The 21,026-nt window shown below is 52.2% G+C and overlaps 1 protein-coding gene across 9 annotated transcripts in view; it reads left to right on the plus strand.

The window, feature by feature from the left end:
• PPFIA1 (PPFI scaffold protein A1) overlaps window positions 1-21,026 on the plus strand; it is a 121,728-nt gene that overhangs the window by 83,127 nt on the left and 17,575 nt on the right. For all 9 annotated transcript variants that reach the window (XM_027090412.1, XM_027090410.1, XM_027090408.1 and 6 more), the window contains 6 exons: window positions 2,504-2,639; window positions 5,654-5,877; window positions 7,948-8,179; window positions 13,346-13,497; window positions 14,368-14,540; window positions 14,946-15,039. In XM_027090412.1, the coding sequence (XP_026946213.1) occupies window positions 2,504-2,639; window positions 5,654-5,877; window positions 7,948-8,179; window positions 13,346-13,497; window positions 14,368-14,540; window positions 14,946-15,039 (1,011 nt within the window). The remainder of the gene's footprint in view (window positions 1-2,503; window positions 2,640-5,653; window positions 5,878-7,947; window positions 8,180-13,345; window positions 13,498-14,367; window positions 14,541-14,945; window positions 15,040-21,026) is intronic.

Below are 21,026 nucleotides of genomic sequence, written 5' to 3' on the forward strand. Positions count from 1 at the left end.
GGGGGGCCTCCGTGCTCTGATGGCACGGTGGGGGCTGTAGGCGAAATCTGTGCTCTGAAGACAGTGGGCTGGAGGGGCTGGGTACTGCGGGAAGGGACGTTTCAAGGAGGCAGTTCTCGAGGTGTAATGTCAAGTGGCTTAGCAGAGAGGTGGTTGGGAGCTGTAGAAATGGGAAAAGATGGATCACAGCAGGTGGGGAGGGGGGCCTCGGGGTGCGGAGGGGGGACTGAAAAGATGGCTCGTGGGCAGGGCAGGCTCGGCTTGTTTGGCAGGACTTCACAGTGAAATCAGTCACCTTGTCTCTGAGATCTTCTGGGAGGAAAGCCAGCCTCTGTTGACAAGTGGGGGACAAAGATGGTGGCTGGGCTCCGTAAGGAGACTGGGAAATGACTGCTGCGGGGCGACAGAACCCGGGGGCGTTTGTGGACTTCAGAGGATCCGCCAGCCACCAAAAGCACGTGCGGGATTTTGTGTCGTAGCTTTCACCCGATTTTGAAGTGTGCTGTGGCCCCCAAGCAGTTGGGTAGAGGTCATGCTGAGAAAGAAGGAGCAGTTTCCTTAGGCATGAGGCCAGAGGGGAAGGGGAGACGGTTGCGGTTCAAGGGAGATTCCAGACTTTGATCTCCTGCAAACAAGGGATAAATGCTATGCAACACTTGAAAACATTTCTTTCTTTTTTTTTTTTTACATCTTTATTGGAGTATAATTGCTTTACAATGGTGTGCTAGTTTCTGCTTTATAACGAAGTGAATCAGTTATACATATACATATGTTCCCATATCTCTTCCCTCTTGCGTCTCCCTCCCTCCCACCCTCCCTATCCCACCCCTCTAGGTGGTCACAAAGCACCGAGCTGATCTCCATGTGCTATGCGGCTGCTTCCCACTAGCTATCTACCTTACGTTTGGTAGTGTATATATGTCCATGCCTCTCTCGCGCTTTGTCACAGCTCACCCTTCCCACTCCCCATATCCTCAAGTCCATTCTCTAGTAAGTCTGTGTCTTTATTCCTGTTTCACCCCTAGGTTTCTCATGACATTTTTTTTTCTTCAATTTCATATATATGTGTTAGCATACGGTATTTGTCTCTCTCTTTCTGACTTACTTCACTCTGTATGACAGACTCTAGGTCCATCCACCTCATTACAAATAGCTCAATTTCATTTCTTTTTATGGCTGAGTAATGTTCCATTGTATATATGTGCCACATCTTCTTTATCCATTCATCCGATGATGGACACTTAGGTTGTTTCCATCTCCTGGCTATTGTAAATAGAGTTGCAATGAACATTGTGGTACATGACTCTTTTTGAATTTTGGTTTTCTCAGGGTATACGCCCAGTAGTGGGATTGCTGGGTCGTATGGTAGTTCTATTTTTAGTTTTTTAAGGAACCTCCATACTGTTCTCCATAGTGGCTGTATCAATTCACATTCCCACCAGCAGTGTAAGAGGGTTCCCTTTTCTCCACACCCTCTCCAGCATTTATTGTTTCTAGATTTTTTGATGATGGCCATTCTGACCGGTGTGAGATGATCTCTCATTGTAGTTTTGACTTGCATTTCTCTAATGATTAGTGATGTTGAGCACCCTTTCACGTGTTTGTCGGGAAGACATTTCTTTTAAAAACGTCGAGCAGTGGGTGAGCCAGAGGAGGCTGAGCTAGCACGTGGTCCTGGCCTGCTCTGCAGAGGGTGTGAGGAGAGCTTTACTCTCCTCAGGGGAGTGGGGTCTGTTTCCCGGATTTCAGGGCTCCTGCGAATGAAGGCGCCACCCTTCCTCCCAGAGACAAGGGCCGAGCAACTCCTGGGCTGGGCCCGCAGTGCAGGTGGGCCCGTGGTCAAGGCTGGGCCGCGCCTCCGCTGACCGGGGTGTCTCCTGGCACCACGCCCGGTTCCTGTCGCCGTGCTCGGGCCCAGCCACCTGTTCTGGGACTTCCTCAGCCCGGCGTCTTGATCGTTAATGTAATTACACCCAGGACTCTGCTTTCGATTCGGAAACGCCAGTCCATCTAGGCTCTAAGCCGTGGTTCAGAGGGGTTTCTGCTGCGGGTTTGTCTGAGGCGCTGTGAGCTGTGTAGACGGTGTTCCAGGTAGAGGAATGTTTATGATTGATGGGCTTCACACTGGGCATCTTGGCCCAAACAGGAAAGGAGAGAACAGCTGAAGGCCAGAGGGGAGGTGTGGATGTCAAGGAAAAAGCAGGGCAGGTGCCGGGCCCAGCGCCCTGACCTGAGGGCGGGTTCCCAGGTGGACCACAGACCCCTGGGCGCCGCAGACAGCTGGGTGCCGTCCCTGTCACTGGCATGTCCTCGTGTCCGCGCTGGCTTTCCCGGATGTGGTGGGGCAGGCGGCGGGGTGCTGTTGGAGCGGGCGAGCGGTGCCCTCCTGGGCGACCTTCTCCTGTGACATCACTCAGTTTCCAAGTTGACAGGTTCCGGCTTGGCCAACAAAGTGAGGTCACTTTCCTCCTAATAATGACCTTTTTCTTCCCCCGTGTTTCAGCCGACCCCACTTGGGCAGCGTCCCAGATTTCAGGTTCCCCGTGGCAGACGGGCCCTCGGACTCCTTCAGCAGCAGCGCGGTGTTGCGACGCCCGCAGAAAGGCCGGCTGGCAGCGCTGCGCGACGAGCCTTCCAAGGCAAGCCCCCCCCCCGCCCCGCCCCGCCCCGCCCCGCCCCCTGTCCCGGGGACCAGCGCTCTGTGAGATACTGGCCTCCTCACCCTGCAGTTCGGAGACTGTCTTGAAACAAAGCTTGATGGGTCGCTTCCTCTCTTCCCCTACCCCAGTTCTCCTTTTTCTGACTAAGAGTTTACTTTTAAGGCAAGCTTTTTTTTTTTTTAAGAACAAATTTTGGTAACATGTGACCTACTGTAAGGCACAGCACAGTGCTGATTAGCACAGGTTTGAGGTCGTCCTTAAGAGTAAATGAATACACACATTCACCATCTTGTAGTGAGAATTCTCATTTGGAAGTTCAACTGCCTTCATATTTTTGTGCATTTCACGGCATATATTTTTATATATGTCTCTGTATTTTGAGCTCCCATATTCAGTGAGCAGCTAGTTTGGGCCAGGCATCCTCAGACCTAGGGCTCCAGCAGAGAATTAAAAACAGACAAAATGGGCTTCCCTGGTGGCGCAGTGGTTGAGAGTCCGCCTGCCGATGCAGGGGACATGGGTTTGTGCCCCGGTCCGGGAAGATCCCACGTGTTGCGGAGCGGCTGGGCCCGTGAGCCATGGCCGCTGAGCCTGCGGGTCCGGAGCCTGTGCTCTGCAACGGGAGAGGCCACAACAGTGAGAGGCCCGCATACCGCAAAAAAAAAAAAAAAAAACCAGACAAAATACCTGCACGCACGCACACTCCAACACGCACTCCCTAGTGAGAAGAGAGAGGCAGCAGTGAATGGAAAGTAAAATAAAACATGCTGTGTGTATTCTTTATCTACTGCTGCATAGCCAATCACTGCAAAGCTCAGTGGCTTCACAGTGAACATTTAATAGTCCACAGTTCGTGTGCACGTGGGAGCATCTTAGTGGGCTGGGCCCTGCTCAGGGCCTCCTGAGGTCACTGCCACAGGAAGGCTCCCCCGGGGCTGGGTGGCACGCTTTCAGACTCCCTCACCTGGCTGTTGGCGAGAGGGCCCCGGTCCTTGCCGTGTGGACCTCTTCATGGGGCTGGCTTTCCTCAGAACTCCCTCCGAGAGAGAGCGGGGGAGAGCCCTTTCATGCCGCAGTCCCGGAAGCTGCACACCTTTGCTTCCACTGCGTTCTGATCGTTAGAGTGAGCTGCGAAGTCCTGCCCTCACTCACGGGGGTCAGGGAGGAATTGCCCTCTGCCTCTTGAAGGGAGGAGGATTAAAGAATTCATGGACGTATTTTTCAGTCACCACAGCCAGATGGTAATAAGCAGGGAAAGGAAACCAAGGGTACCCGAGTTGCCAAACAAGGAGGGGAATAATAATTTTTAAACAGGGTGGCCAGCGAGGGTCTCCAGGAGGGTGGCGTTCGAGCAAAGACCTGAGGAAGGGAGGGGAAGTAGCCATTCGGAGGTAATGGTCGTGCCAGCCAGACGGGCCGGTGCACTGGACGTAGGCTACGGGCGCGGGGGCGGTCGCGGTCCGGGAGCAGCTCAAGGCTGGGGTCTGTTTCCTGCTGTGAGGGAGATAGCCGGGTCGGGGGAGGCTGGGGTCTGGGCCTCGGTCCCGTTCAGGTGGACAGGTCGGCAGCTGGGTGTTCCAGGACCCGGGAGAGCTCTCAACTCGAGGTAGACTTGGGGTCATGGGCATACAGGTGGTATTTAAAGGCATGAGCCAGATAGGGTCACCCGGTGGGTGCCTGTGGAGAGAGAGATGAGGTCCACGGATGGAGCCGTGGGGCACCCCGGATTCAGAGGTCGGGAGGCTGAGAAAGGGCGGCGGGGGGTGAGGAGTAGCCCGGGAGGGTGGGGCTGCTGAGTCAGAGGCTCCAGCGCTCTGCTGGGCAGTGTGGGGGAGGGGACCTAGGCGTGCGGGCTCCACGGAGCCCCCTGGAGCCACACCTGCTTGCAGAGAGTGGGAGACAGACGGAGGAGGGAAGGGGCGGCGTAGAGGCTGCCCTTGGGCGCTTTCAGGGAAACGCAGTGGTTGCTGGAAGGAGCCCTGGAGGGAGAGTTCTGTGGTTCCTGCTGTGTGCTTTTAAGGAGAGAGGAGGGAGTGGACATCCTGAGGCTGTTGGGAATGAGCCCCTAGGACGTGGATTAGCCACAGGGAAGGAGGAGTGATGGCAGGTGATCCTGGACCAGCTGAAGGGGGTGGCCCGGCCCTGGGGAGGGTCGGAAGACGGATTGCGTGGGCACAGGCCCCAGGGGCAGGGGGCTGGGGAGCCTGCGTCTAGAGGCTGCCCCGTGGTTACTCTGAGGTCGTGTCTGGCAAACGGAAGGCAGGACCCTGGGCTGAGCGTGGAGGTGGGGATGGGGAGTGGGAGGAGGTTTGGGGAGGGAAGGGGTGTGGGATGGCCCCAGAGGAGAGGCAGCGCAGGGCCCCAGCGAGCACGCTTCTTCTGTGCATGTTCTGATGACAGCGCAGAGGGCGTCCGGGCTCAGCACGGAGGTGTCCTTGCAACGCGAGTTGCAGTTCCCTAGAAAAGCCCCGCTGCTCTGCAGCTCCCTCGCCCCGAGGGCTGTCGGGGGCAGGCTCTCCCATCTCCCTTCTGCTGCTGCTCTTGTCTGCGCGTGTTGGGAGACGAGACTAAGGGACCTCTGAGAGCCCTGTTACGTGGTGGCGCTGGTGAAAGCTATGGCAGCCGAGGTGAACCCGGCAGCTTTGGATCTGAGGGATTTTTGTTTACTTCCCTTCAGCCTGGCTGATGGTGGCACGGAATTAATTTTTTTAATTTTCGGTTTTTGTTTCTGACGCGGTTGCCTCAGCCTTGCGAATAACGTCGTAGAATGGCCTCCCGTCCAGGCTAGGAAGTGAACGTGGCCAGGCCGTCTGAGAAATAGATTCTCCTCCTGCCCATTTCCTAAGTACTGCTCACTTCACAGATGTCAGTGTCTTCTAAGCGTGACCCATTTTTCCAAGGTCTTCTGGGTCTCTGTGTAAAGTTGGTTCAAGTTGCTGGTAGCCTGCAGTTGCCCTGACTGTCGCTGCTGAACCGCGGCCTTTCTTGCACAGGTGCAGACCCTGGACGAGCAGGACTGGGAGCGCGCGCGGCAGGCCAGCGTGCTGGCTCACGTGGCGCAGGCATTCGAGAGCGGCGCGGACGTGCCTGACGGCGCCGGCGACGGGGACACGCTTTTCAGCTCGGCCACTCTGCTGTCGCCCAGCGGGCAGGCCGATGCCCAGACCCTGGCCATGATGCTTCAGGAGCAGCTGGACGCCATCAACAAAGAGATCCGGTGCGTGTGCCCGTGCCTGGCTTCCCGGAAACACGGTGTCTCCGAGGGGTGGTCGCTACTTAGAAAAGCCTAAGTGTTCCATAAATAAGGAAACGTACGTCGGTTCTGTTTTAAGAATTTTAAGTCCTGAGATTGCCCTTGCTTATAAAGCTCAGTTAAGCAGGGCATTGTCTCCACAGTTGTGGGGTCAGCACACTGTGTGAGATGTCGTGGAAGGGGGAGAGGCGTGAGGCGTTCAGCCCCTGCCCCCGGAAGCTGCCGACACACCTGGAGAGAGATGGCGGGGTGCAGAGAGCCGAGGCCATGCCCGTCCGGGGTGCAGGGCGGAGACATGGCGCCAGGGAGTCGGGGCGGAGTCGGCTCCCCGGATTCCTTTCCCGGGGCAGGGCTGGTGGGCGTGCCGCAGAAAGTGAGGGCACACCCTTATTCGGCCTCTGCCAGCCGGCTGTGTCCCCCCCAGCTCTGAGCTGATGCCCCCCTGCAGCCCGTGCGTCCTCCGGCACGGAGAGGTCGCCCTCTTGTGGGTCCCTTGGAGCCTCGCGTATTCTGTGGTGTGTCCGAAAGCCACCGGGAACAGAAAAGCTGGGGTTTTCGGGTTGGCAGGCTCCCACTGGGACTTGCGATTTGCTTTTAAATTAACATAATGTGAAAATCGGTTCTCGTAAGACAGGGGTCAGAGGATGTGTGTGTGAGTATTTTCTAGTCTCATCAGTACATTTAAGATGTTTTCTTTAGAAACTGTCGTAGCAATTATAATAGTTACTTTGCAAAACAGGGAATAGAATCCAGAGGACGCCTTGTAGTGATCAGGAGGCCTTAGGTCTGGGGGCGGCAGTGTGATCGGGTACCCTGAGGCCTGCCCGGTGTCAGATCTGCCATGGCCACACCTCCTGTCCCAAGTCCACATGCAGAGCAGCCCCAGGCCGGTGACCCTGTGGCGGACTCGGTCAGAGTTGCTGCTCAGCTTGCTCTTGTCACATTAACACAGGCAGAGGTGCCCGTTCCCACCTGCAGAGAACGGGGGCCAGAGAGGAGAGGCCGCAGAATAAACGGCAAAAGTAGGTTGTGCTGCCTGCACTTTTGACTTCATAGACTGACTGCTTCGTGAGCCATGTTTGAACCCAGACGAGCTCTGAAAGACTGTCTTTCCCCATCCCTGCGGGAACTGTGAAACGATAATATACTTTTATTTTTGTAGCCAGGTAAAAATGATTTTTCCCTTATGCAACAGGTTGACCTGATGTAACTGGTAAATTCTGCCCATCGACTTTTTATCAAAAATGAGAAAATACTTTCAGTATATATAAACAGAACTTAAATTGGAAAGGTTACGACAAGGATCCGGTATTTTAATATCAAAATAATTGTATTTGCATAGTCAGATATTTAGACTGCTATTTAACCATCCAGTACACATTCGGGGAGAGGAACATTAACCTTGAATTCCAGAGTAATGCAGCTGTGGTCGACATGAATCCAGAAACTCACATGAGAGACTTCCCTGGTGGTACAGTGGTTAAGACTCTGCCCTTCCACTGTAGGGGGCATGGGTTCAATCCCTGGTTGGGGGACAACAACAAAAAAAAAACCCCAAAAAACAAACAAAAAAAGAAACTCACATGAGGCTGGTAGAGAACTTTATGAAATAATACTTTTGTTCAAATTCAACCTTAAAAAAAAATCAACTCAGCATTTTCATCAGGTCTAGAGACTTGTGTTTAGAAACTCCACATTGCTTTGTGAATTGCTTTTTTGATTATGTCAGAGTTCCCTATTTCCGGTTGAAAAAATTGATAGACAGGTGTGCTGCTTTGCTGTAACAACAGGGAAGGTTGTAAGTTTTAAATATTGTAAAAAAGCTGTAAATTTTAAATGTCTCATTATGCAGTGAGCGTTGCCACCCAGCCCCCATCAGAATTTAGTGTAAATAAGGAAAATCAAACGTGAATGATCGGAAGCAACTCAGTGCTAAGTCGTCAATCGTAACACAGAACACAGACCCAGATTTGTTATCCAGACACGTTCCTCTGTTTTCTGACAAAGGCAGGTGACGGTTTTATTCTGTTTCAGGTTGATACAAGAAGAAAAGGAGAACACGGAGCAGCGGGCGGAGGAGATTGAGAGCAGGGTGGGCAGTGGGAGCTTAGACAGCCTTGGTCGTTTTCGATCAGTGAGCTCCATCCCCCCGTACCCTGCTTCCTCTCGGGCCAGCTCTTCCCCTCCCAGCAGCGGGCGGCCCACCCCTCGAAGGGCCCCGCACAGCCCGGCAAGGGAAGTGGACAGACTAGGCGTCATGACTCTGGTAAGTGTCTGCCTTCTCCCTGCTGCACCCTCCCCCAGCACACCTGGTTTGCTTGCTTGCTTTCTTTGTTAACCTAGAAGAAAGTCAGGTGCATTTGCTATGTTCAGAGGTTCAAGATTTTTAAAGCTAGTATTTAATCAGTCCCCCCAATTAATGACAAATTAATTTTGATGTTTGGACCACCAGCTTAGCATGTCATCATGAACTCATCCAAAGTTCTCCTTTGTGTAACATTGGGCATGGCCTCTGCAAGGCGCAGCAGCTACAGAAAAGTTTTTGTTTTTCAGGAATAGACAGCTTAGCAAGAGTAAACATAGGCAGCCCTAATGGCATCTCGAACACTGTACAGAGAGTCGATGCTGTCTTCCTTTACACTAGGGATGTCTCACTGGAGGGGGCAGGGCACGCGGTCAAAACAAAACCGAAAAAGCTAAAGTGGTCCTCTTGCTGAGGCAGCTGGCCACGCACTCATGCCGGCTCTGCATGTGAAACCAGGTTAAAAGCCGGTGCCCCTGGGCTTCCCTGGTGGCGCAGTGGTTGAGAGTCTGCCTGCCGATGCAGGGGACACAGGTTCGGGCCCCGGTCCGGGAAGATCCCACATGCCGCGGAGCGGCTGGGCCCATGAGCCATGGCCGCTGAGCCTGCGCGTCCGGAGCCTGTGCTCCACAACAGGAGAGGCCAAAGCAGTGAGAGGCCCGTGTACCGCAAAAAAAAGAAAAAAAAGCTGGTGCCCCGCGGCTCCCAGGGAAGCAAACGGGCGTCCTCACTCTTCCTCATCTGGAAACGCGATGAGCACGTGGTGACAGCGTGCAGCTCTGGAGCACACGTTATAGCTTTCTGTGGATTTAGGTCTTCTGAGTGCATTGCTGTTCACCACGTGAAGTCGGATTTACAATATTCTGCTTTTTAACTGCACTTGTGTTATAACTTGTTTCTGTTACCACCCATTTTCATTTTAGCTGCATTGTTAGCGTATAAGTAAATCAACTGAGTCATTTCAGTGACACGTGAAGTGGTGACTAGTCCATGTCGTGGTATTTGGGCATATACTGCTTCTGTAATTTACATCATTAGCTAATTAACTGATAATTAAAACTCGTTGACGATTTCATTTGTGGTTTCATGCTTAGTATCTTTCAGAGAATTTGTAAAAACAGTTCTGTGTATTTTTTTCTTTGTTGTTATGTGGTTCTCTGTCCTGGCTGACGGTGTGTCTGCTTCTGTCATTGGTGTTGATTCCCTGTACCATCCTTTGTTTTATCAGTTAATCCAGACCCCAGCCTCCCCACCGCCGGGTCTGTAGTTTACCATCCAGCTCCGCTCCTCGTCCTCCCCACTCGGTTATCAGTCCCTTCCACAGCAGTGCTGTGCTCCACAGCGTGTGTCTATGCTTGTGGCTCATTAGTGGGGTTTCTTCGTTTCTCATTAAACAGTGTTTTTCCCCCATAGCGGTAAGTTTTATTTAGTGTATCACTGCATAATAGGTATGGCTACAGGCATGATGTAGATGGACCAGAGTGTTTTTGCTCACACTGTATAGCATACGTGTAATTCATAAGTGAGATGCTGCTTATATAAAGAAATGACCCGCTAAGTGTAGAATTCATGGACTCTGACACAACGTACTTTCTGGTTTCAGTGCTTGTATTACTTAAGACGGTAAATCTCATCAGCTTATTAAACATGCACAGTTAGTGTCTTTACTAGACTATTTTTAATTAAATTATCTTCTATGAATCATAAAATGTAAAGACTGTCTGCTATTATGCTAGCTTTTATTCTTACATATTTTCACAGGGTACCTGCTTTAATCAATAAATTTATTTTGAGAAGTTTTAAATCAAATTCTAGGTAAGGATTTTACGTTAATGTCCAATAGGTGGTTAGATTTGTTCAGTGTTAAAATAGGTATTGCAATTACTTCCTCATCAGTTAGATTGCTATTTTAAAGTATAACATGTTTCTTATTAAGAAAAACTAAGTTATAGAGAAGTTTGGCTTAGCATAGACAACTGTTAAGGCCCTTTGTTATACAGAATGCCATATTATAAGAAATGGAGTATGTTGTAATAGAATTGTATCTTCCTGAGGAAAATTTATACTGTTTCACTAGGAAATCTTGAATAGCTTATTATATTTAACTTTTGTGGTCAAAAAAATGTTCTATTTCCAGTTACATTTTCTCTAAATCTTATCTCACTTACATGTGTTCTGTCATTTTCTTTTTAATATATTGGCCTGTACTGATCCTTGAATTTTTAACTTCAAAGTGTGCAGTAAATCTGGTTTCTCTTCATTTCTTTGCATGCATCTGTCAGCCTAGTGATTTAAGGAAGCATCGTAGAAAGGTAAAATATTTAGTAATTCAGCATGCCTTTGTTTCTTTGTGAAGTATTGAAGAGTCCCTGTCGTTTTACGTGAATGAACACTATGTGGTTGAGTACTGGTGAATAATTGACGTTTTAATGGAAGTGTTGAAACTCACCCTCCACTTAACATATGCTGATGGTTCCGCTGGAAATAGGTCGTTCACTGGGACAAATGTAAGAGTTTGCCTTTCTTGCGCTTGTTTGCCTTCTAAGTGTTGCACGCTTATTTACAATAGACATAGTGGTTTTTATTTTTTGTTATTTTTAAATTTTATTTATTTGTTTATTTACTTATTTATTTTTGGCTGTGCTGCGAGGCTTGAGGGATCTTAGTTCCCCAACCAGGGATCGAACTCGGGCCCCAGGCAGTGAGAGCACTGAGTCCTTAACCACCCTACCGCCAGGGAATTCCCCATAGTGTTTTTTAAAAAGAAATGATGGGAGGCTTCCCTGATGGCGCAGTGGTTGAGAGTCCACCTGCCGATGCAGGGGACACAGGTTCGTGCCCCGGTCCGGGAAGATCCCACATGCCACGGAGCGGCTGGGCCCGTGAGCCAGGGCCGCTGAGCCTGCGCGTCCGGAGCCTGTGCTCCGCAACGGGAGAGGCCACAATGGTGAGAGGCCTGCGTACCACAGAAAGAAAAAAAAAAAGAAATGATGGAAGCGGAGCCATAGATGCTAGATTTGGGGGAAAGCAATTTTAATAGTCACAGGTAGTAGCATTCGGTAGGCTGTTACTTTGTGCCAGGCGTCGTGCTGAATGCTTTACGAGTCTGTTCCCTAATCCCACAAACACCCACGTGAGGTCCAGGTGCTGTTGTTATCCCCATTCAACAGACGTGGACGCCGAGGCTCAGAGAGGCCAGGTGCTGTGCCCAGGCTCGCACAGTCAGTCAGCAGCGCAGTGTGGATTTGTCTGATTTCAGAACCTGGACCCTCAGCCCTGGCGCCGTCTGGCCCGCTTTTCCACCAGGAGCTCTTGTCTCCTTCACAGCATTCCTGACGGAGAGCTCTCGGGGCTCCTTCCTCTCAGATAACCCTGGACTGAGCCCCTGTTCTTGGAGGGAATACGGTGCGCTGAGGGCCAGATCTGTTGACCACGATGTCTCCCTCCCTCTCAGGCTCACAACCCCCTGGGCGTGCACTCACCGCCCAGCGCGCCAGCGCCCCTCTGCCAGGCCACAGCAGTGCGGCAGTTTAAAGTCCCGGCTCTGTCACCGATTGGTTGTGACCTGGGTGAGCCGCTCGCCCGCTCTGGGCCCGGCTTTGCCCTGCTGTTAAGTGAGGACAGCGGTAGACCCGTGCCCCTCGGGGTGGCCACGCTGTGCCGTCCCTGCACAGTCCACAGGTCGGCAGTGAGACACAGTTCTGCTGCATACGTTCGTAGTTTTCTTGGTGGCAAGACTTTCTCAATAAAGGTAGTGGCCTGTTGATTACGTCCCGGCCGGGGGGCCTGGTCTGTTGCATGTGGTAGCTTGAGCTCGCTGGCTGGCTACTGAGAGGGCCTTGTTCTAGGTTTGGCGTGTGTGCGCCAAGAACCAGGCACCGGCGGACCTGCCGCCTCCTCCACGCCGCACGTGGATGCCGAGACGCCTGCCCAGCTTGCGTGCAGCTGCCCGTCCTAGTCACGTGGGCACAGTGGGGCGGGCTCTCATCCCGGGGGAGGTGCCAGGCTGGGTGGGCCCGGAGGACTTCCTTAGGAAGAGGCCCTTGGGAAGGGCCTTGTCGTGTTTACTGGGCTTCAAAGCAGCTGTTTGTCTCCACGGAGTCCCTAGTCAACTCAGGCCTGTGTCACTTCCCTGACCCGTTTGATTTTTGTAAAGGATTGTTTGAACTTGAACTTGAGATCGATCCCTGTTAAGTTTCACATTGATGATTTCTAGCCTTTCTAGCCTTTTGCTATCTGATGATTGTAATTAGAAATCAGGAGAGGACACAGTTTATCCAGCTGTCGCTTAAATGAGTTCAGCTGTGTTTTGCCCCGGGTCACTTTGTTGTCACCAAGCCACTGTGGGGCTGCAGTGGATCAGTATTATTCTTTACAGAATCCCGTTAAAAAGGCACAGGTCGGTTGCTCAAGTCGCATTGTTTCTACAAATGCTTGCCGTGCATGTTTCGTAAAATCTAACCTGGCTTAACCACTAAACCCAAATTTATAAGGGAGATCTGCCTGGACCCTGAAGGGGTTAACCTGTTCCCCATACCGTAACCACCACCCTGCTTCCCATACTCACATCCCATTATAAGCCAAAAAGCTGGGAGTCTGGAAGAGATCGTCTTTTGATGAAGACCTAGAACAAGCTATTTCTTTTTTCCTCTCAAACAGAAAGGTCTGGACAGGTTTGCCTGAGAGGTTTCTTCCCCGTGCTAGTGTTTCTGTTGAATGGCATCAGGAGATAAACACGGCCGTCCTCTTCCTCGGGGTCCTCTTCATCGCGGTGGTTAATGCCATGCGTGGTTTATGGTGGTGGCTTCAGGCGGGGCTCAGCTCTCTGCTGCCCCTGCGGGCCTGTCCGGGTGGCCTGGATTCTAGGGACGGCAGGCCATGGGAGGCCGCTGTCCAGGTCTCCGCGCTCGTGCGGGTGCAGGCCGGCTCCCTCTGCTGACAGCCTTGCTTCTCATGAACAAGACAGCCCTTTAAGATGGCATTAGGCTAGATCAAGCCTTTTTGTACTGGCAGAAAGCATAGCTAATAGGTTTTCAGATAAGTTTCTGGTTATAACGTAGAGCCTCCGTGACTTCCTTTATCCGTCACAGTCTGTTGTCACCTAATTTTACACTTATCTCAATCCCTCAGCTGCCGGCTTCCCGAGACGAGGTACGAGACGACAAGACGACCATCAGATGTGAAACCTCACCCCCCTCGTCCCCACGATCCCTTCGGCTGGACCGGCTGCACACAGGGGCGCTGCACACAGCCAGCCACGAGGACATCAGGGACGCACGCAAGTAAGGGCCCTGCTCTCCTCCTTCCACTTTCAGGAAATCTGTTCGTCTTCTCTTGAAAAACAAGTCAGAATGATGATTTTAAAGAAATACCACTCAGTTCAGCGTGTTTGTTGAAGTGATAGACTTAGGGTGCCGACCCCTGCTCTGGGCGCTGTAGTGAAATCCGGCAGGAGGTGCCTTCTGTTTGGACAGAGTCAGCTTGGCAAGGAAAGAGTTAAGAGATATCAGCAATTTTAGAAACACCTCGTTTCTGCAGATTCTACAGATTAACTCCTTTGGGAACTTTCTTCCTATTCTGGCTGGAGCCTCCGGCCGGCGCGGGCTGTTTCTGAGCGTTACTCCTCTGTAGGACACTGCGTGGCTCTCGGATGCGTTCTTGTCCTTTCCGAGCTGTGAGGTGTCCCACCCCATCTTTCCATGCTCCCCGAGTGCCTCCTCTCAGGAGACTGTCAGTTGCAGTTCTGTGACGCTGGCCTTGTTCAGACCACCACCTGCTGAGCTCCTGTCCGGAGCCAGGCAGCACTCGATGCAGGGCACGTGTGGTCATCTCTCCAGCGCCCCTGCACGGTGACCATCGCTCTCCTGCCCCGGCCCCGGGGGCGTCTGCACCTGCCGGGCCATTACCTTGAGGGGCTCGGAGCACCCTCTGCACTGGGTGGTCTAGAGTCGGGCCCCTCCCCCTTCGGAGGAGAGCTCACGTCAGAGAGTCCCGGCCTCTCGGGAGCAGCTGTCCGTGGTGGGGAGCCTGCACCTCTTGTGCGCGCCGCGGTCCGCGAGGAGCCCCGTCTGCCGCATGGTGTGGGGAGCGAGCGTTGTAGGGGGTGTGGTTGCGCGAGGCCACCCGTTAAAGGTCACTTTCTGTCCCCAAAGCTCGACAGGCTCGCAGGACGGCCCCGCGAGCAACCCCAGCAGTAGCAGCAGCAGCCAGGACTCGCTGCACAAAGCCCCCAAGAAGAAGGGCATCAAGTCCTCTATCGGCCGCTTGTTCGGCAAGAAAGAGAAGGGCCGGCCTGGGGCCCTGGGCAAGGAGTCGCTGGGACAAGGTGGGTGGTTTCCAGCCGACCCTTCAGTGTTCGGAGTGGGCAGGGGGCTGCACGCACACCTCTGCGCGCCCCTCCGCCGCCCCGTCGCCACCGCGTGCTTCCTCTCACACGAGCTGGGTGTTCTCCCGGGTCTGTTTCCCCAGTGGGTCCACACACGGCCCAGAGAGCACGGGTAACGTCTGCCTGCCTTGAGCAGCTCAGCGTCTCCCAGGCGTCAGCCTTCCTGCCTCTTGAGCGTTTTCGTGTGCGTGTGTGCGTGTGTGCGCATGGGCCGTCTGGTCGGAAAGTTCACCTTTAGAATTTTCCTCACTCTCCCTACAAAAACTCCTCCACCTGTTTACAGAAACACCTAACTCGGCCGTGTTGATTTTCTCTCAATATTTCGACCACTCTGCTTCCTCGTAGCTGTTATTTCAGAGACAGAAAACTCATCTCAAGATGCCTTGGGACTCAGCAAATTGGGAGGACAGGCTGAAAAAAATCGTAAACTTCAAAAAAAGTAAGGTTTTTGTTTTTTGTCGATCTCACTGAACAGTTTTCAGTTGTTCCTGATGCTTAACTAATGTTTATTGATTAAATGTGATATCCAGCTCTGTAGATATACTATCTTCTGAAAGCTTAGCCCAAAGCCTTTATTAAACTGTGCTTCCCGGAGGACTTAGAACACCTGTGAATTCGGGGAGGCCTCACACGTGGGCTCCTAGTCCACTCTAGAGAGTTCTCTGGCGAGGATGTGTCGTGGCTGAGTCGTGCGCAGCCACGGAGCCTTCGTATCTGAATGCGGCTCCTGCACGAGTCAGCTTTGGGGCGTTGGGAAGCTTGGCTTTCCTGTGCTTCAGTTTTCTCATCTGTGAGATGCGAGGCATAGTAGTACATACCCCATGGGGCCTTTACGAGCATTAGCTGTACAGATACATCTACGTATACGTCCACGAGGCTCCTTAAGCAGTGCCGGCGCTGGGGCAGACGCACGTGTGACTGCAGCCACTACGGGGACATGGCATTTGCGGCTCACGCTAGCCATCAGTCAGGAAGTTGTCACTTACCATGTTGCCCTTTTTTTCCCTCCTCTGGTAGATTTTGTATTTTTACCTTAAACAGACTCTCAGTTTTGCAATCTTATTAAATTTTAATTCTGAGTTGTCCTGATTTCTGAAAATAAGCGATAACAGTAGGGATGGTTTTCTGCAAAGGAGCTCGGGCGTTGTGATGCCCCAGGATGAGGCACAGAGGCACATAGCGTGTGCATGTGTCTCTGGGTCCAGAGACGTTTTCTGACCCAGGACGATTTGTGTGTCGGGTGACCACATCCCAAACGAGCGCTAAGTAGATGACCTGGATAGGCGGAGGCTGTCCCAGTGAACTGACAAGTGGGAAATACGATGGAACGTTTTGTAGTCTCGGGTGAGCACGAACCTGAGAGTGGGGAAGGTGGTGATAAGGTGGTAATACTGGCCCTTGAGACGGGGGAAGCTGGGTGGGCTCTGTGATAAATCTGACGATGGGGAAGGTCATCTGGCCACTGTCAGGCACCTTGAGAAACCAACGCTGGTCTGGAATCCGGGGCCTGCAGGCACTGACCCCAGGACCACCCTTGAGCCCACGGGGACCCTCTCCACTAGAGGCCAGTTTGCCTTTAGCCCCTCAAGTTGCCTGTTGATTTTTCTTTTGTGAAATCTGCCTCATTTTAGCTCTCTTCTTAGAAATCACAGTTATCTTGCGTGGCATAGTGTTGATTGCGTTCCGGGGGAAATGCTGTCCGTTCGGTCATTGCTCACGACACCGTAGGAATACTCGGTCTTTGGTTCCCTGGAAGTGGAAAACTGTAGAAACTCAACAGCAAAAGCTGATTTGAGTGTTGCTGTCTTTGAACTGTAGAGAGTGTCGTACCCGAACTCAGGTGACTGCCGTTCGCTTATGGGGACTTAACGTCAGAGCCTTTTGCCCTTCTGGAGTCATGCCAGGACACTTCTGTGCCCTAGATTCTGCTGGGGCGTTTCACTTGACATCTTCCCGCTCAGCTGCTAGAGACCAGGAGGGGTTATGGCCGTGCCGCCAGCCCTCCCACCCTCTGCTCCTGAGTGTTGGTGTTTCACGTAGCGTCAAACGTAGTTTTCCACTGTGTTTTCTCCATTTGTCTTGTAATTCTCAGGAGGAAGCTCGAGTGGTGGGCTGCACGTGGCAGACGTCGCTGGGTTACTTGCCCGGCGTGTGATGAAGTTCCGTGCGCTGGTGTGTGTGTGTCTGCTAGGCAGGTTCCTCTGGAGCTCGGGTGCTCAGGCTGAACTTCTGACTCTGTGTTACCATGGCTGAGAGTGCACGAGCAGGGTGTTCTCTGCTCCACCGTCACGCGCGGCAAGTTCTAACATGTACTGACGACTTGGAGAACAACGCAGAGTCCGAAGGTTTTCTGACTACAGTGGGTGATTTTAGTTCTGTCAGTTAACCAGAGATACGATTGGCTTCAGGGAGAATGCTTTACTTATAAATGTGAAAAAAATATTTTAGCTTTCCAGAAAAAGTACTGTTTGAATATAGTTTAACGTTTATGGCATTATCGATAGGAGAATCAAAATACGCTTGTCAGAAATATTTTCTTTTTATCAAGCCCCAATTTATCTCAGAGGTGCTCTTTTAACTGCTGAATTTACACAGCCAGTGCGTCCACTTTTTTAGAGAATTTTCAAAATTTGGTGAAGATGAGACTTTCAGGTTTCATGAAAGCTACATGAGAGAGCGCGGCGGGCACACTTGGTGCTGGACGTGCTCGGTGGGGCGTGGAGGCTACAGCTGTCGTGGGAGCCGGCGTCCCTGACCATCGTCGCGGTGGCCTGGGCTCTAGACGGGCTCCCCGCGTGCGGGCACTTGCTCAGCGGCGTTTGAACTGGGCCCTGTTAATAAGGACCTGGTGCTGTAAATGCTGTCTTTCCACCTCCCCTTGGTTGACGCTGTCGTGCGCTCACGGGGGAAGCTGAGTCGTGGGGTTTGCTGTGCTGTGTGTCCTGAAACCTTCCGCGTTGCCCGTCGCCAGCTACAGGCTCGGAGCTGCACTGCTTTTGACGGGAAGTGGCACCGCAGTCCTCCTGCCTGGGCCTCTCTCCGGCCCTGCACCGGCCTGCGCGACTGCGTCGGTGAAGTGGAGCCCGGTGAGCCTTTGTAGGAGGTGCCGGGTGTGCAGAGTGTCAGTGTCAGAGAAACGAGGCCCTGTCTGTTGTCTGGATGATGCCACTCGTATGGTATTTGATCAGCGCCTCACACAACCGTCTCGTTACGAAAGACGGCTTGACCGTGGTGCTTCTGTCCCAATTTAAAACGCATGTTGTCATTCACATATGGCATGACCTTTCTCTCATAGGCGTGTCTGTTCCCCATAGAATTCAGCGTATTTCTGAATGTCTTTCTCCTGTGCCTCTGATTCTGAGGTTAGTAAGTGTGCCACAGGAGTCGACTACTAGAGCAGGTATTTAAGAAATCCCGCTTGGGGTCTAGAATTTGATCCTTGACGGGGCAGATCAAGTCCCAGCCGAGTAGCCCCGCACGCGTGGCCCGAGCCGGGTGGGCACAGTGCTGACCTCGTCCCAGCTGGCCCGCAGGGGAGGCAGCCCCCTTGAGCTCATTTCCCCAGTCCTCTCTGTAAACTGAGGTCAAAGATGAGAGTGAGACAGTGACAGCAGAGAGCGTTGCAGAGGAAGGAAATCAATCCCAGCAGAAACGGAGCGAGTCCTCTGTTTGCTTCTGGACCGTGGCTCGGGGCCGCGGGATCCCGGCAGATGGCATACGCCTCATCCCGCAGGATACTGGCTCGTAGCTCAGCTTCTTCGGAACAGAGCTGGATGCTTTGGGGAGATTTAAGGCATTTGGAGTCCTGTCACCTTAGTGCTCGTGTTTTAGGCTTGGGAGCTAATGACTGGAAGATTTCTTGTTTTCTAGAAGATTGACCTGTGAAGGAATACCTCCTTCCCTTGCAGTTAACTTAGCTGAGGACTAAATGCCTGTCATGTTTATCTTGGTAGCTGTAGTAAAGAAGGAAGAAAAGACGGTTCTGTTGATTATTAGAAAGTGGTCGTGTGAGTGAACGGGCGAGTTGGTAGGCTGTACTTCACATTTATTTATTTCTTTGCTCTTGATATCAGTACTTTTTTTTTTTTAAAGAAACACATTTGTTCCTAAGTGAGGGACTGAACAGATTTTATTCTGCCACTCAAGAGTTTTTTAAATACCATTTTTTGTCATCAAGTCTTTTTCTCTTGGCCTTTTGTTACCGATATTCCATTAGGGGAGACCAGGTGTTCTGCTTCTGGCAGAGGACTTAGCGATAGCTTCCCAAATAGTCTCCAGGTAGCTGCTTTCATCCCCTGGTTTCTCAGACTGTCTATGATGGGGTTCAGTGAGGGAGACAAAACTGTGTGCCGTGGCAGTCCCCAGATCTCGAACAGATAGAATGTCAGCAGTTGGTCGTAAGGCAGCCAAGAGCCCTGTGGTGCGGACGAGCGCGCCGAAGAAAAGCAGCCGCGGGAGCAGGTGGGCCTCCGCCGGGGGGAGCGTGAGCGTTTCCAGTTGAGAAGAACTGGAAACAGGAGAGAGTAGAAACAGAGAATCCCAGGGCACGCGGCATTCCATTCGGAGCAGTCGCGCGTTGTGTCGGCAGCAGGCAGAAGTGGGTTCCTAGATGAAGTGGGAGAGCGGCAGTGATTTGCTCCTGTGCCCCACTGGCGGGAGGGGCAGGAGTGGGGGCCCTGCCGCTGATGCCCGCCTGCGGGTGTGCTTCCCCCAGTGCGGGACGGGCACCTCGGGGAGGAGGGGGCTTGTGCTCCCAGGCCGCAGGCCTCCTCGCCCTCTCGCTGGCTTCCCGCGTCTCTCAGCCGCGTTGTCCTGTCACCGTCACCGTATCCCAGTGTCATCAGGGTGCTGGACCGGAGCTCTAAAATCCCAGAAATACATCCATGGTAGAAAAGGCCTTTTATGAAAGCGAGCGACTCTTGCCTGGAAAAGAGTCAGAACAGTGTGCACCAATCTCCAGGTAATGGGATCAGTGGGCTCTTTTTAACCCTGAATTTCTCGTCTACAGTGAATATCTGTTGCATATTTAAAAAAAATGAAGCCTCTGGCAACGTGCCAAGGATTCAGTGCCTGTTTGGCTCCCTTCAGAGCGCGGGGTTCTGAAAGCCCCGGCCTGGCAGGTGCTGCGGCGCCGCCTCCTGGCCAGCCTGGCGGTCCGGGGACCACACTCAGGCTGTGCCTGGCTGGCCTGTGCAGGCCTTGTTTGTGGCGTTCAGAGGCTTGTATGGCCGCCGTGAATGTTTACATAAGGTGTAGCTGCTGTCTTTGAGGAGGAGTCATCTTCAGGGAACAGGAAGTAGCATTCAATTCAGCGCTGATGGCTGCTCTGCCCGACAGGGCCCTTCTTGCCTCCATGACTCCTTCCAGCGCTGGGGTCCTGTGTCAGGGTGGTCACAGTCTCATGTGGACTCAGCTTCTGTTTTTAATTTATGAATAGCTTTGTTTGTTTTAATTTGAAAAGTTTACTGGGTTTTTTACTCTGTTGAGCTGTTAAGATACATGTTGTGTTCTCTGGTATAATCATTCCTGGATAATACAGTATTTACTATTCCCAGGAAACCTAAGGTTGACTTAAAGGAACACTTACTTGAAATTTTATGTGAAACACTTTGGGCTTTAATTGTACATAGACGTCACAGTCTTAAGTCTAATGCTGCTTGAATAGAATGAAAAGCCGCTCTGTTTCTTTAGGGAGTTAGTTCCCTGGCGGCGCAGTGCTTAGGACTCCGCGCTGTCACTGCGGTGGCCGGGTTCAGTCCCTGGTCGGGGGACTAAGATCCCCCAAGACGTGCAGCGTGGCCAAAAAAAGAAAAAGAAAGAAAAGCCACTAAGTATCTTCAGAAATAAAAGATTCCATGGGGTGATCTGCAGAAATTATTACAGAAAAATAACTAAGAACGACCTAGGAATTTCGCAGTGACTCAGGGATGTCCAGTCAGGTAAATGGACCTGTCCTTTCCACTCCAGTCCCACCTTCTCTCCTAGACTTTTCATTTTTAAGCTAATTAGTGACTTTCAGAAAGTTTTGTAAGTACGTAACGCAGAGAAGTACAATAAGGTTCATAAAGCTTCTTGTGTTACCTCTTACATAAGTATGTTATCCGTAGACAAAATCATTTTAAAAGATGTTAACATTATGGTTTGGGCATTTTAAAGTCAGGCACATAGAACATCTCTGACCCCATAAAGCAGCGGTCCCCAACCTTTTTGGCACCAGGGACCGGTTTCGTGGAAGACAGTTTTTCCGCAGAGTGGGGGGGCCAGGCAGGGGGACAGTTCAGGCAGCAGTGCGAGCAACGGAGAGCAGCAGATGCAGCTTTGCCTGCTTCCCCGCCGCTCACCTCCTGCCGCGCGGCCGGTTCCTCACAGGCCACGGACTGCCACCGGTCCACATCCCGGGGCCTGGGGAGCCCTGCCATAAGGATC

The sequence above is a fragment of the Aethalodelphis obliquidens genome, unplaced genomic scaffold (assembly GCF_003676395.1).
Source record: "Aethalodelphis obliquidens isolate GAN/ISIS:26980383/991018 unplaced genomic scaffold, ASM367639v1 scaffold69, whole genome shotgun sequence".
NCBI lineage: Eukaryota > Metazoa > Chordata > Mammalia > Artiodactyla > Delphinidae > Aethalodelphis > Aethalodelphis obliquidens.